Source organism: Podarcis filfolensis (genome assembly GCF_964270895.1).
Source record: "Podarcis filfolensis genome assembly, chromosome: 5".
NCBI lineage: Eukaryota > Metazoa > Chordata > Lepidosauria > Squamata > Lacertidae > Podarcis > Podarcis filfolensis.
Window position 1 is genome coordinate 28,508,540 of NC_139608.1, and position 13,416 is coordinate 28,521,955.

The 13,416-nt window shown below is 45.9% G+C and overlaps 1 protein-coding gene across 1 annotated transcript in view; it reads right to left on the reverse strand.

The window, feature by feature from the left end:
- COL4A3 (collagen type IV alpha 3 chain) overlaps positions 1–13,416 on the reverse strand; it is a 92,554-nt gene that overhangs the window by 33,748 nt on the left and 45,390 nt on the right. The window contains exons 20-26 of the mRNA XM_083613677.1: positions 5,017–5,052; positions 4,705–4,869; positions 3,849–3,941; positions 2,900–2,995; positions 1,572–1,642; positions 1,137–1,325; positions 263–431 (exon numbers count right to left, since the gene is read on the reverse strand). Of these exons, the coding sequence (XP_083469803.1) occupies positions 263–431; positions 1,137–1,325; positions 1,572–1,642; positions 2,900–2,995; positions 3,849–3,941; positions 4,705–4,869; positions 5,017–5,052 (819 nt within the window). The remainder of the gene's footprint in view (positions 1–262; positions 432–1,136; positions 1,326–1,571; positions 1,643–2,899; positions 2,996–3,848; positions 3,942–4,704; positions 4,870–5,016; positions 5,053–13,416) is intronic.

Here is a 13,416-nt window from a genome sequence, read left to right on the forward strand (position 1 = left end):
GAAGCCCTAGGTCCTGAAAGGACCTAACTAAAACATGCATCAGACAAGAGTGCGCTTGGATGCCACAGACATTTCTGGAGCAGGATGCAGAAATGATCCTGCTTACATTATTAAAGAATGCTCTGCAATGTTGTATTAGGAATATATATATATATATATATATATATATATATATATGCCTTGACACCCACTGCAGCTTTTAAATCTACTATAGACACCACAGTCAAATTATTTAGTAATAACAACAATAATATCTACCAACCTGCTTCTCCAACCAACCCAGGCAAACCAGGATTTCCCTGAGATCCCTTAGAGCCTTCCACTCCTGGTGGTCCATATCCTGGTGGTCCAGGTAGCCCTCTCTCTCCAGGAAGACCTGAGATACCAACTGGTCCTGGTGCACCTCTGTCTCCTTTTGTACCATCAGGTCCCTGATAAGAATTCAGAAAACACTGCTTAACAAACACTCAAAACGCCTGCATATATAATGGTAAGTCACAGTCAGAAATGAAGGTTGGTGCCTACAGCAAAGACCCTGGATGAACATAGATTTTTTGCATATGCACCGCTAGAAACATGATGGAGTCTGCACTTGCCACCATGATTCAGCAATGGCACTCAAAGCAGAAATAAGTAACATAACAATTTCATTTTGATCAGCACAAATAAGGCCAGATTCAACTATTGAGTCCCACTACTGGAAGTCTGTGCAAGGACTTCCATGAGCGCAACAGGGCTTTTCTTCCCCCAAATTTGGCTCTGTGAGGTCAGGAGAACGGGGGGGGGGGGAGGGGGATTGTTTCATCTGGCAAACGGAAAGGCTGGAAGGATGGAAGGACTGCCATAGGACTACACTGAATCCTTCCACACACTTTAAAGTGTATATTCAGCTAAATCCAAAAGGGAAATCGGTCACCACTACAGATTTATGCTGCGTATAGGCTGCAGTCATGCACATTTCCACATGACTTTTTCAGATGTTGTAATAGAATTGGGGCACACAACAAAAATTAATATATGTGCATGTACCTTGACGAATGTCTTCAGATATGTTTACCTTATTTATTTTTCAATGGATTGAAAGCAATGCAAAAACCACTATGATTGCACTAGATGTGAAAGTAGCAGGTACTAACCTGTTCTCCCATAGAGCCTCTTGAGCCTTTCAGTCCAGGTTTCCCAGGTAACCCATCTGCACCATTTTCTCCTGAGTTTCCTCTTGGTCCTGGTTCTCCTCTGTCTCCTTTTGGGCCTTCTGGTTCTGCATACCCTGGCTCACCTTTCAATCCTTTAAGGCCTTGGTTTCCTGGAAGACCTGGAAGTCCCTGGGTCACATGTTGTTAATAAAATATGACAGGAACTGTAACGTTGAATCTATATAAATTCTATGAAAGGTACAGTAAAATCAACACACTAAGGCATTGTGGTGAAATGATTCTGTGTGCGAAGAGGTTTTTCCCATTGTCAGCTACTGCAGGTGAAAGCATCCATATCCTCCAATGAGGCATTTTTATGATGGAAAGGGCTCTATATATAAACCAACTCTAAAAACAATTTAACATGAACCGTACCTGAATGCCGGGAGGCCCCTGAAACCCAGGGGTTCCTTGGGATCCTTTAGGCCCCAATGCTCCTTCTATACCTGTAATGGCGGAGACAGTGATTTAGAGAGAACTGGAAGGTTGAAGTAATTGTTGCTGGCATCCATCTCTCGAGAGAGACAATGGAGTGTGCCTTCGGAGGTGAAGTCAAACTGATGCATTAGTAGCACTGAATTGACCTCTGCGGGATGCAAGCCTGGGCAGTGTGTATGGAGGTCCTGGGCTGCCCACAAGACAAGACCCCTCTTCTCAGCCTCACAGAGCAACACGCTTGGTGCCAGCTTGGCTGCAGGAGTTGCCAGGAGGTGTACAAAGCACCATCCAACCATCTTAGGGACTCCACTCTGGAGTCCACTCCACTCTACCCGCCAGAGCGGTACCTATTTATCTACTTGCACTGCATGCTTTCAAACCGTAGCAGACATTTAGGACCAGAGTTTTCCTTCTCTTATAGATGGGCCCCCTTCCCAGGTTGACAAGCTCCATCTGCTCCTAAGTAACTGGCCATATACTACTACAGAAATAACCAGACTGACACTGAAAGCAAGAGTGTCTCTTCCGATATCAGCCAGCTCAAATCCTGAAATCAGGAGAAGGGTGTCTGTGCTCCTGCTAATGTCTGTAGTTCACTGCATAGGAACTCAGAGTAGGTCTTCTCTGTAGCACAGAAGTGGCTGGCAAGGTGTGGGGGATGCCACAGAGCTGCCCTCCCTACACTAGCATTGCGGTGTGCTTACTTGCATGGGGTGGAGACAGGTTAGCTTTCCCTGAGCAGAATATTAAACAATAATATCCTAAGGGAGATGAATTATAGTCTAATGATAGGTAGAATACAAGTTGGAACCTACAACAAAATGTTGTAGTACAGGGTTTCAGCCAGCCATCACCTCCTCCAAGATACTCCATTCCAGAAGCACCTTTGTTCCTCACTAGTGCATTAAACTTTTATTATACAAAGCCAGTGTGCAGCTGTTTGCTGTTGTACCGGAGTTGCGTTTTTTACAATCCTGTTGACACCAGCTGTGCCCTTTAGCACTATGGGCACTCTATAGGGCACTCTGGCAGCAAGGTGATGGATCATAAGGGACATATTTATCCTAATAATTTCTAAAGCCTCCCTTCTTAAAGTATATAAGCAAAACCACGTTACTAATTTATTATCTATATCAGAATGGCTGAGGTAAAATGTTCTATAAACTGGAATATACTGCCAGTTGGAGATTTTTCACTCTCTTCTACCCCTTTCCCTGAGCTCTTGGTATATTTTAGCAATTCTCAAGCATTGTCAATTCTTTTACCTTTAACTCCTTGTTCACCCTGTGCTCCAGGAACACCAGGAAGGCCAGGTGGCCCCGTCAAATAGGTGCACTGGTCGCATGGGCCTGCTTCTTCACCTGCAGTAAAATTATTCCTCTGTTAAAGGTGACATTGGTAAATTATTGCTATGTCAAAAGCACATGTGCCCTACAGCACTGTATGTATTTATCAGCAAGGATTATTATTTATTAAGTTTCTCTACTGCTCTTCATTCAAAGATCACAGGGCGATTTACAATGTATAAAAACACAAAGATAGGATGAGAAAGAGTGTAATCTTGTTTATGCATCTAATTCCCCTGAGCTTTCCATATTTAGCAATATGGTTAACCCTAGGAGCAGATAGTGAGGCAAATTTTCCCAGTAAAGAATATTTGTTCTTAAAAACGATAAATATATTATTAGTGCTATTGGGCAAGCCTTTAGTCAACAGTGAGAAAGAGAGTGCCCACAGAGATCACACTTTATTTCTCTCTCTGATTTTTATCCTACTGTTCCTTCAAGGGCTCAGTCTAGCTTAGGGGATCCATAGTTTATCCTCACAGCAACCCAACGGTGTCTCAGGGTCACTCAGAATCAAGGCTGACTAGGGAACTGAATCCATGTCTCCCCAGTTTAAGTCCAACACTGACTGTCACACATGCTCATATAAATATTGGCATTTGGTACAGGGTAAAATCCTCATTATTGTTTGGAAGGAGAGAGAGGAAGCCAATCTACTCTGGGCCAGTTTGGTTGCCTTTATGAGCTCAGAATGAAAAGCAGAATCATGTCTAATTGACCTTAGCATGATGAAAAGGAACTGAGTATATTCTATGCCTAAGTAGTCTTGACAGAGTCTAATAATCATTATAGTTAAGATTTCTGTTCACCACCATGCCGTCCTCAAATTATTAAGATTGAAAATGTATTTGCAAGTAGGACTACTGACCTTTTGCTCCACTATCTCCTGAAAGGCCTGGAGGTCCAATGCATCCTGGGGTTCCTGGGGGCCCCAGTGGGCCTCTTTCAAAAGTTATTATACCTGTTTATGGGTGAGAACGACAAAAAATATTCATGCATTGTTCACAAATATCATGATAGCCTCTGTTATAGGCCATTTGGGGTTTTCTAAGGGCCTCAGATTTAAGATGAACTTATACTATGGTATTGACAGCATGGAAGAAACACAGGCTACGTGCATTCAAGTCATAGCAAAGAACAAAACACTGGAAAATGTTGACATTTGCTAGTTATTCTTACCACTTTGGGAGGTCAGTGGGGAATGCCTAATAACTGTGGCATTTATTGGTCAACCTACAGAATACGTTTGGTTAACTAATGAGCATATTTATTTAGTTTGTTAATCGGGGCAGGCCACAATAATATAGAAAAATATTTTGGAAACCAATATCAAACCATGGTTTAAGATCCTGCCTTGTTCTGAAGCTGAGAACCATAGTTTCTCAGTTAAGGTGAAACAGGAAACGATGACTAATTAGATACTTTCACACTGCATATTAAGTTGAGATATGGTTATCTGAACTTAGCCTGTCTCTCACTCCAAAGCTATTGGAATAGGAATCAATGAATTTATATACTAGATTTAATCCAGTTTCTATCATTTGCAAAGCCATCATACTTTCTCTACTTTAATATTTCTGCTTTCCTTTGTAGGGATGGTTGCAACAGTAGTGGCTGCTTTTAGCCATAAGAAGTTCAGTTGGATAGTCCATTAATTCCAGAGTTGCACTAATATGCCATGAAAACATTCTGGCTACATACAAATAATGATCATCTTGCTCTACCTGGTGGTCCTGAAAGACCTGGTGATCCTGCTGGGCCAGGTCTTCCTTGCAATCCAGGAAGTCCTGGAGGTCCAATGACATTCATGCCAGGTTGTCCTCTATCTCCTTTACTTCCTTTGAGGCCTGGAGAGCCTGTTAGACCTCTTGGACCAGGTCTCAAAACACCTAATGCAAGAGTTAAAAGTATTACTTACATTTCTATGTTTTCTGTACCAGTGCTTTTAGAAGATTTAATTTCATGTTGTTGTTTTTTTAAAAAAAATCCCAGAATTCCTTCATATATCTGAAACAAACAATATTTATTGGTCTTACCTGGCCTTCCAGTGGCACCTGGGAGACCTCGTGGTCCTGCAAGAACAGTATATTCATCACATATCTATATTATGCCGGCCGGCCAAATACGTACTGGCTACCCATCTGCTATCGGACCAGGTTCAAGGTCCTTATAAACATTTACATTATACCCCCAGATCAATCACTGAAATCATCACTGGAGCGTTGCTGGCACCCTCCTGAATTGGTGAAGTGCATTTGACATCAACATAAACATGAGCTTTTAGTGTCATTGGCCCAGCCCTGTGGAATGTGTTAGGATATTTCTGTTCCACCTTAAAAGGGAGCAGGATGTTTGTGTCACAGCCTGCGCATTTCCTGTTCACAGGATGTTTATGTTTTCTGTTGCTTTCGTTTCTCTCTGTGTGTCGGAGACACTGAAGCAGGCAGTCATGTTTTTTTGTTCTGATCAACGCTGAATAAACTTGTAAATAATGCTTTCCTGAGTGCAACTTTTGCTGTGCATTATCTGCTGATAGAGTGTGCATGAGCTCTGGAATGAGGGAATCTATTTTCTGAAGCTCGTGTCGCTAATTGCTGATACTGTATCTACAGGAGATCGGTGGACGTCCGGAGTCGACGTGGAGGCAGTGATGGCCTTTGTCTCCCTGGCAGTATCCCAACAACAGGTTTCGGGCCCAGATTCACGGCACTTACAGGAGAGTAAGACTGCGACAGACTGCTGAGGTATGTGTGGGAAAAGTGAAACCAAATGAGGCTTTTCTGTTGCCGCGGCAGCCTCTTTGAACTCCGGCCGCCTAATTGGCCTGGGAGCCGAGCCAAGCAGGCTTCGTGATTTATGAGGAGCCAAGATAAGGAGTCTCTGAAGTGAAAAAGACTCATGGCTCAAGTAAAGAGCTGGAATGGAGTTTTTCCAAGCCTCTGAAGCTGCTGAGTGCCCAAAGTTAAACAGGCACAATTATGAGACCTGGGCTGTGTGGTGCGAGAGCTTGCTGCGACAGTTTGGAGTGTGGCATACTGTGAGTGAAGCCCCTCCAGTTCCTCTGACAGAGAGATGGAAGGCTCAGAATTCGAAAGCCGTAGACGTAATAGTCTTGTCCATCTCTCTGGAGGAAATTGCTACGCTAGCTGGCAACACGACTGCACGTCAGATGTGGAATGCTTTGAAAGTAGCTCATTTGCCAGTCATCCCAGCCCAGAGTTTGACTGCATCGGAGGTCCTGGCTGTTTCCCAGAATGCGAGTGAATGCAGGGATGCCGAGGGCACCGGTTGCAAGCTGCAGGGGGAGTTGACTGTGATGTCATCCCAGGCAGCATTCCAGCCTCCAGGGGGAGCCAAGGAGTCGGCAGCTGAGAGCTCTGTTTCCCATGGGAGCCAAGGTCAACTTTGCAGAGGCCAGAAGGCCAGAAGTAAACAGAGACAGATGCCTGCAGATGGCCCGAAGCAGAAGGGGGGTGAAAGGCCCACGCCAGTGGAAAACAAGGCTTTGTTTGCTGGCAGAGCTTCACCAAAGGCAAAAGGCAAGGTTGATGGCCAGGAGCAGGGGGGCAAGCAGCAAAAGCCCACGCCGGTGGAAAACAAGGTTTTGCTTGCCAGAAATGCTGCTCCGAAGGCCAAGGCAAGGTTTATCGTCGACTCTGGTGCGAGCCGCCATTTGTCAAAAGATAAGCACCTGTTTATCTCCTTCACACCTCAAGACGGAGAGATCCACCTGGCTGATGGAAGAACGTTGCAAATTGCAGGAGTAGGGACTGTGAAACTTGCAAGTCTGCACACTACCATCAGAGATGTACTTTTTGTTCCAGGTGCTGCAGACAATTTGCTTAGTGTCCCACAGCTGATTGGGCGTGGCTTTGAGGTTTCCTTCAAGAGGAGCGGCTGTGTCATCAGGAAAGGCAAAGAGGACATTTTGCATGCAAAGTTTATGGATGGCTTATTCTGTATAACTTATGATGACAATGCTATTATGTCTAATGTTGATTCTTGTTGTGTTGCACAAACTAACAAGGTTCTTCATGCAGGATGTATTCATGATCAACATCGAAGATTTTGTCACATGTCTTGGCAGGCGCTGGCCAAGATGCCTGGGTTGGTTGAGGGTTTGAACATCAAACCCTGTAAGTTTCACATGAAGTGTGTATCTTGTGCAGAGAACAAGGTGAAGGTTGCTCCAAAAGGCAAGGAGTCTAGCAGGCAGGCTTCCAAACCCTACCAGCTACTTCACGCAGACCTGGTTGGTCCACTTGCGCCCTCTTTGGGTGGAGCAAGGTACTTCATGGTTCTAATTGATTCTTTTTCTAGGTACATTCATGTGTTTATGCTCGAGCAGAAATCGCAAGCGTTTCCTAGGTTCAAGGCATTCTGTGCTTGGTTGGAGAATGTTCACAGTAAACGTATCGGCTGTTTGTTTACTGATCGGGGCGGGGAGTTCACTTCTCAGCAGTTTGAAGCTTTCCTGACTGAGAAGGGAATCCAGCATGACTTGTCAACGCCTAGATCGCCATGGATGAATGGACTTGCGGAGCGAGCAAATCAGACTTTGCTTCAAGGCCTGAAAACCTTGTTGCATGATGCCAACCTCCCTGAGAAGTTTTGGGGGGAAGCTCTGTCGACGTTTGTTTATTCCTATAATCGCAGACTGTCATCACCTATTGGTTGTACTCCCTACGAGAAGATGTTTGGTAAGAAACCAAACGTCAAGCACATGAGAATCTTTGGTTCTGACATGTGGGTACACACCCCACAGAGCAACAAGCTTGGGAAGCGTGGGGCTCATGGTTTGTTCATGGGGTACGAAAAAGGTGCATACAGAGTATGGATGACTAACTCTAAGTCCATTAAGTTCACAAAGAGTGTTGAGTACAATCCTAAGTGGGGGGGAAATGTGGGAGTTTTCCAGAGTTACCCAGAGGAGGATGAAGGTGATGTGAAAAAACCAGATGATGTTGAGAAAGCTGAGGATGAGGATGATGATGATGATGATCAGAGTTCGGATTCCAGTTCAGTGGGTGGCGCTGCTGCTGGTGTCAGCGACAGTGATGACACAGCAGACTACAAGAGCGCAAAGGCCTCAGTCAGACCATCTGATGTGTCTGACAATGAACTGGAAGAACCACTGTTCACCATTGGTCACCTTTCTCCTAAGAAGGAGGAGATGAGTCCAGAAGACTTGCGTCTAGTTCGCAGGTCTGAAAGGGCGACCAAAGGCAGACCTCCAAAGAGATTTGCTGATGAGTTTGCTAAGACAGCAACTGCTGTTCTTAGTAGCTCAGAGAAGGTGTGGGAACCTTCAAGCTTCAAAGAGGTTCAAGAGTTAACCTCTAAAGATGCTGAGCCTTGGCTTAATGCCATGAAGGCTGAAGTTGATTCCTTGAATAGGAACCAGACTTGGGAGCTGGTACCGGTAGTCCCAGGAATGAGACTGGTTGGCAGCAAATGGGTCTTCAAGGCCAAGGCAGATCAGAATGGCAAGGTTGTCAGACACAAAGCCAGATTGGTTGCCAGAGGTTTTTCACAGGTACCAGGACAGGATTACCACGAGACCTACTCACCCACCGTCAAATATGAGAGCATTCGGCTGATGCTCAAAATCGCTGCAGAGGAGAAACTGCATGTTTCCCATCATGACATTAATACAGCTTTTTTGTACGGGATTTTGGGGGAGGAGCTGTACATGCTTCCACCTGATGGAATGCAGATACAGAAGGGAATGGTCTGTAAACTGCGGAAATCCTTATATGGTCTCAAGCAGAGTGCCAGGTGTTGGAACACAAAACTCACTGAGACGTTGCTTTCTCTAGGTTTTCACCAGGGCAAAGCTGATCCGTGTGTGTTTGTCAAGGAGGAGGGGCAAAACAAACTGTATTGTTTATGTTTTGTTGATGATCTTCTGATGTTTTGGAAGAATCAGGCTTTCTACCAAAGCACCCTAGCACAGCTGAAGGAGCACTTTGACATGAAGGATCTTGGTGAGGTATCCAACTATCTTTCTCTGCAGGTGGAGAGGGACCAAGCAGGTAATTTTCTGGTACACTAAACACAGAAAATTGCTGATGTATTAACCAGGTTGAATTTGGTTGATGCAAACCCAGCAGACACACCGATGGTGACAGGTTACCAGGTAGATAGTACTGCTGAAGCGTTTTCTGACACTACGCTGTACAGATATATTCTAGGCAAGTTGAATTTCATTGCTAGATGTTCAAGACCTGACATAGCTGTAAGCACTAACCTGCTTAGCAGACATGCTAATCATCCTACTGTTCAGGATTGGAAAGCTCTGAAGCGCATAGCCCGCTATTTGAAAGGGACTATGCACTACAGGCTGAGGTTCACCAGTCAGAAGACTGGAGGTCTTGAAATCTTTGCAGATGCAAGTTTTGGAAGTGACACCACGGATGGTACAAGCACTTCTGGAGTATGCTACATGTACAACCACTGTCTGTTTGACTGGCTGTGCAAAAAGCAGACGACAGTTAGCCTAAGTTCCTGTGAAGCAGAACTCAGTGCTCTGTCATTTTCACTCATGGATTGTGAATGGTTGATGCAACTGTTTAAGGACATCGGAGTTTCTGTGAAATGTCCTATACAAGTGTATCAAGAAAATAGATCCTGTTTGGCTTTGCTGAACTCAGAGAGTTGCAAGCAAAGAACCAAGTACTTGCAGATTAAGCTACATCGTGCAAGAGAGTGTATTCAGAAAGGACTCATTCAGGTGTCCTACATGCCAGGAAATGAAATTCCTGCTGATCTGTTGTCTAAGGTTGTTAACAGAGAACAACTTAAGGTTTACGTACAGAGGTTGCAATTGGGTTGAACCACAGGTACTACAGGTTACACGGAAAGGGGGAGGATGTTAGGATATTTCCGTTCCACCTTAAAAGGGAGCAGGCTGTGTTTGTGTCACAGCCTGCGCATTTCCTGTTCACAGGATGTTTATGTTTTCTGTTGCTTTCGTTTCTCTGTGTCGGAGACACTGAAGCAGGCAGTCATGTTTTTTTGTTCTGATCAACGCTGAATGAACTTGTAAATAATGCTCTCCTGAGTGCAACTTTTGCTGTGCATTATCTGCTAATAGAGTGTGCATGAGCTCTGGAATGAGGCAATCTATTTTCTGAAGCTCGTGTCGCTAATTGCTGATACTGTATCTACGGGAGATCGGTGGACGTCCGGAGTCGACGTGGAGGCAGTGATGGCCTTTGTCTCCCTGGCAGTATCCCAACAGCTCTTCCAACAGAGATTCAGCATGGGCCTTTAAATGTTTGCTGAAAACATGTCTTTGCTGCCAGGTTTGTAATGGTGCGTGCCAATCTGAACTTTTGTCTATGGTTTATTTCTGTAGTGTCTATCATGGCATGAGAAAAGTTGGCATAATTTCATACAAAAAGAAACACACCCCCCTTCTCCTGGTCTTAGTTCTTATCTCAAATGTGTCCTGGAAGGCACTGGAAAGTTCCTGAAGTTTTAATAACTAATGTAAAGATTGGCACACTAATCTAGTGTTACCAACAAACTTTAATTATCACCCCCTGTAAGGGTCCACATATACAATAGAATCATCATATAAAGATAAACTTAGGACTCATGAAACAAACACGCTGGAAGGACAAGCCTTTTCTGTGGTGGTTCCTCATTTGTGGAATGTTCTCCCAGGGAGGCTCACCTGGCACCTTCATTACATATCTTTAGGTGATAGGCAGAAAAGCTTCTCTTCAACCAGACATTTGGCTGATTAACATTTCACGTCTTTTTGAATATGTTTGTGGGGGTTATTAGTTTGTTTTTGTTCTATTATTTATGTTGTATTCTCAGTTTCAAATTTTCTGTTGTGAACCACCCAGGGATCTTCAGATGAAAGGTGATATAAAAATTTAATAAATGATGATGATGATTGTGATGGGATGATTAGCTGCTTGTGCGTGAAATTCCTAGTCCCTCAGAGTTTGGCTGAGAGCACAAACCTCTGTCTGTAACGGAGCTCCATAAGCATGGCTCCGTCAGTCGCTGGCAGAATCCGACAGTGGGCGTTTGCGGAACTTCTTCCAGCATAAAAGCTCCTTAACGGAAACGCGCCTTCTGGACTCTCGACGCGACAGTTTCCTGCAAGGAGTGGGCGTCCCTATGGGAGGTCCTGGAACCTCCCCGCTGTTACTGCTGGAGGTGTCTCTGAGACATCCCTCCGACTCACTATCCCTTGGAACTGCTTCTCTTCCCCTGCTGGTTCCCTCCTCAGCTGACAAGTCTCTGCCAGCCTCTGTGAGCCCCTTCCTCTCCAGTTCTCCTGATGGCAGTTCCCTGACATCCACCTCCCCTCCAGGGCCCCCTTCACCCCCTCCTCTCCCCTCCTCTGCGGGAGGTGAGGGAGCAAAACCCCTGAAAGAACCTCCCTCATCTTCCGAAGTCTCAAACATTTCCCTCCACCGGTTGCTGTTTCTGGGTTCTAAGTAGTCCTCCTCCTCGGAGTCTATTCCTTCTCTCAACTCCGATTCTGCGAACCCTTCCAGTTCCTCCTCCTCGTCGGTAGTGCCAAAGTATTCCCTCCGGAACCTCGCTACTGGCTGAGGTTTCCTGGGGAACCTTCGATGGAATGTTTCGATCAAGATCTCGTCATTGACCTCCTCTGCCGCCACCCAGGTGTTTTCTGACTCCGGTTCCCCTTCCCACGCTACCAAATATTCCACCTGATTACCCTTCCAGCTGGAGTCGAGGATTTCCGCCACATGGTTGCTGTTTTCCCTTTCTTCTAAGACTGGTCCCCGTGTGGAAACCCCTTCACTTCCCCCTCTATACGGTGACAGTAATGACCTGTGGAATACTGGATGCAGTTTCATGTGGTTCGGTAACCGGAGCCTGAAAGCCACTTAGGTTGACCTGTTGAATGACCTCAAAAGGTCCCAATCTTTTGGGTCTCAATTTCTTGCAACCCCCCTTGAACGGCAACCCTTGGGTTGACAGCCATACCTGATCCCCCACCCTTATGGTTTCACCTTCCCTTCTGTTCTTGTCGGCCTGCCTCTTATATTCTTCCTTGGCCCTTTCTAAGTTGAGTTGAAGTTGACGATGGATCGCTTCCATTTCTTCTACAAAATGTTCGGCGGCCGGGACGCTCCACCTCTCCCCTCCTCCCCCTGGAAATGCCCTGGGGTGGCACCCATAATTAGCCCAAAAGGGGCTCATCCCGGTGGATACATTCTCTGCATTATTGTAGGCAAACTCCGCCAGCGCCAACTTTTCAACCCAATCGTTCTCTCTGTCATTGACATAACACCTCAGGTATTGTTGGAGGATACCGTTTGCTCTTTCCGCCTGCCCGTTGGTTTCAGGGTGTCGGGCAGTCGAAAAATTAACCTCTACGTGCAGCAAGCTCATGAGCTTCCTCCAGAACCTGGACGTAAATTGTTTGCCTCGGTCTGAGACCACCCTCAAGGGGGCGCCATGCAGCCTGAAAATATGTTCTACAAACAATTTGGCTGTCTCTTCAGCCGTGACTGCATGTGAGCAAGCTACAAAGTGGCCCATCTTAGTTAACAGGTCTACTACGACCAGGATGGCGGTTTTCCCCTTGGATTTAGGTAGGTCAGTCATAAAATCTATCGATACTGCCTCCCAAGGTCGTTCTGGTGTGGGTAACGGTTCTAATAACCCCGCCGGCGCCCTCCTTTCTCCCTTGGCTCGCTGGCATTGGTCACACCTTCTTACATACTCCCTTATATCTTCCCTCACCTTGGGCCACCAAAATTCCTGGTAACCAACCACATGGTTTTGTGTTGCCCAAAGTGCCCCGCTGTGGGGCTGTCGTGCAGTTGTTTGAGAACTCTCCCTCTCAATTCCCCTTCGGGTATATACAGTGCCCCTTTGTAATACAATGCCCCGTTTCTTTCTTCAAAACCTCCGGGGTTTTCTCCCTCCCTCCTGAGATCTCTGAGCTTATTCTGGGCGTATTCATCATTCTCCGTCTCCTCTACCAGTTCCCTTTGCCCCACCAACGCCGCCCCACACACCCAGTGGTCCTCTGGGGTGATATGTCTCTCTTCGGGTGCTCCCTCCCCCTCCAAATATTCAGGTTTGCATGAGAGAGCGTCCGCCCTGACGTTTTCTGGACCTGGCACATAGCAAATTTCAAAATTAAATTTGGAAAACTCCTGTGCCCATCTCACTTGCCGTTGGTTGAGCACTCGTGCCGTTCTCCAATACTCTAAATTCTTGTGGTCCATGCATACTTGCACCTTATGTTGTGCACCAATCAGTAAGTGTCTCCATCTCCGGAACGCCTCGTGAATGGCGAGTAGTTCTCGGTCATATACCGTGTAGTTCCTCTTGGATTTGTTTAGCTTACGCGAGAAGAAGGCACACGGTCTCCACTCCGACGTACTCCTTCCCTGCTGAAGAAGCACCGCCCCCACCGCCCGGTCTGAGGC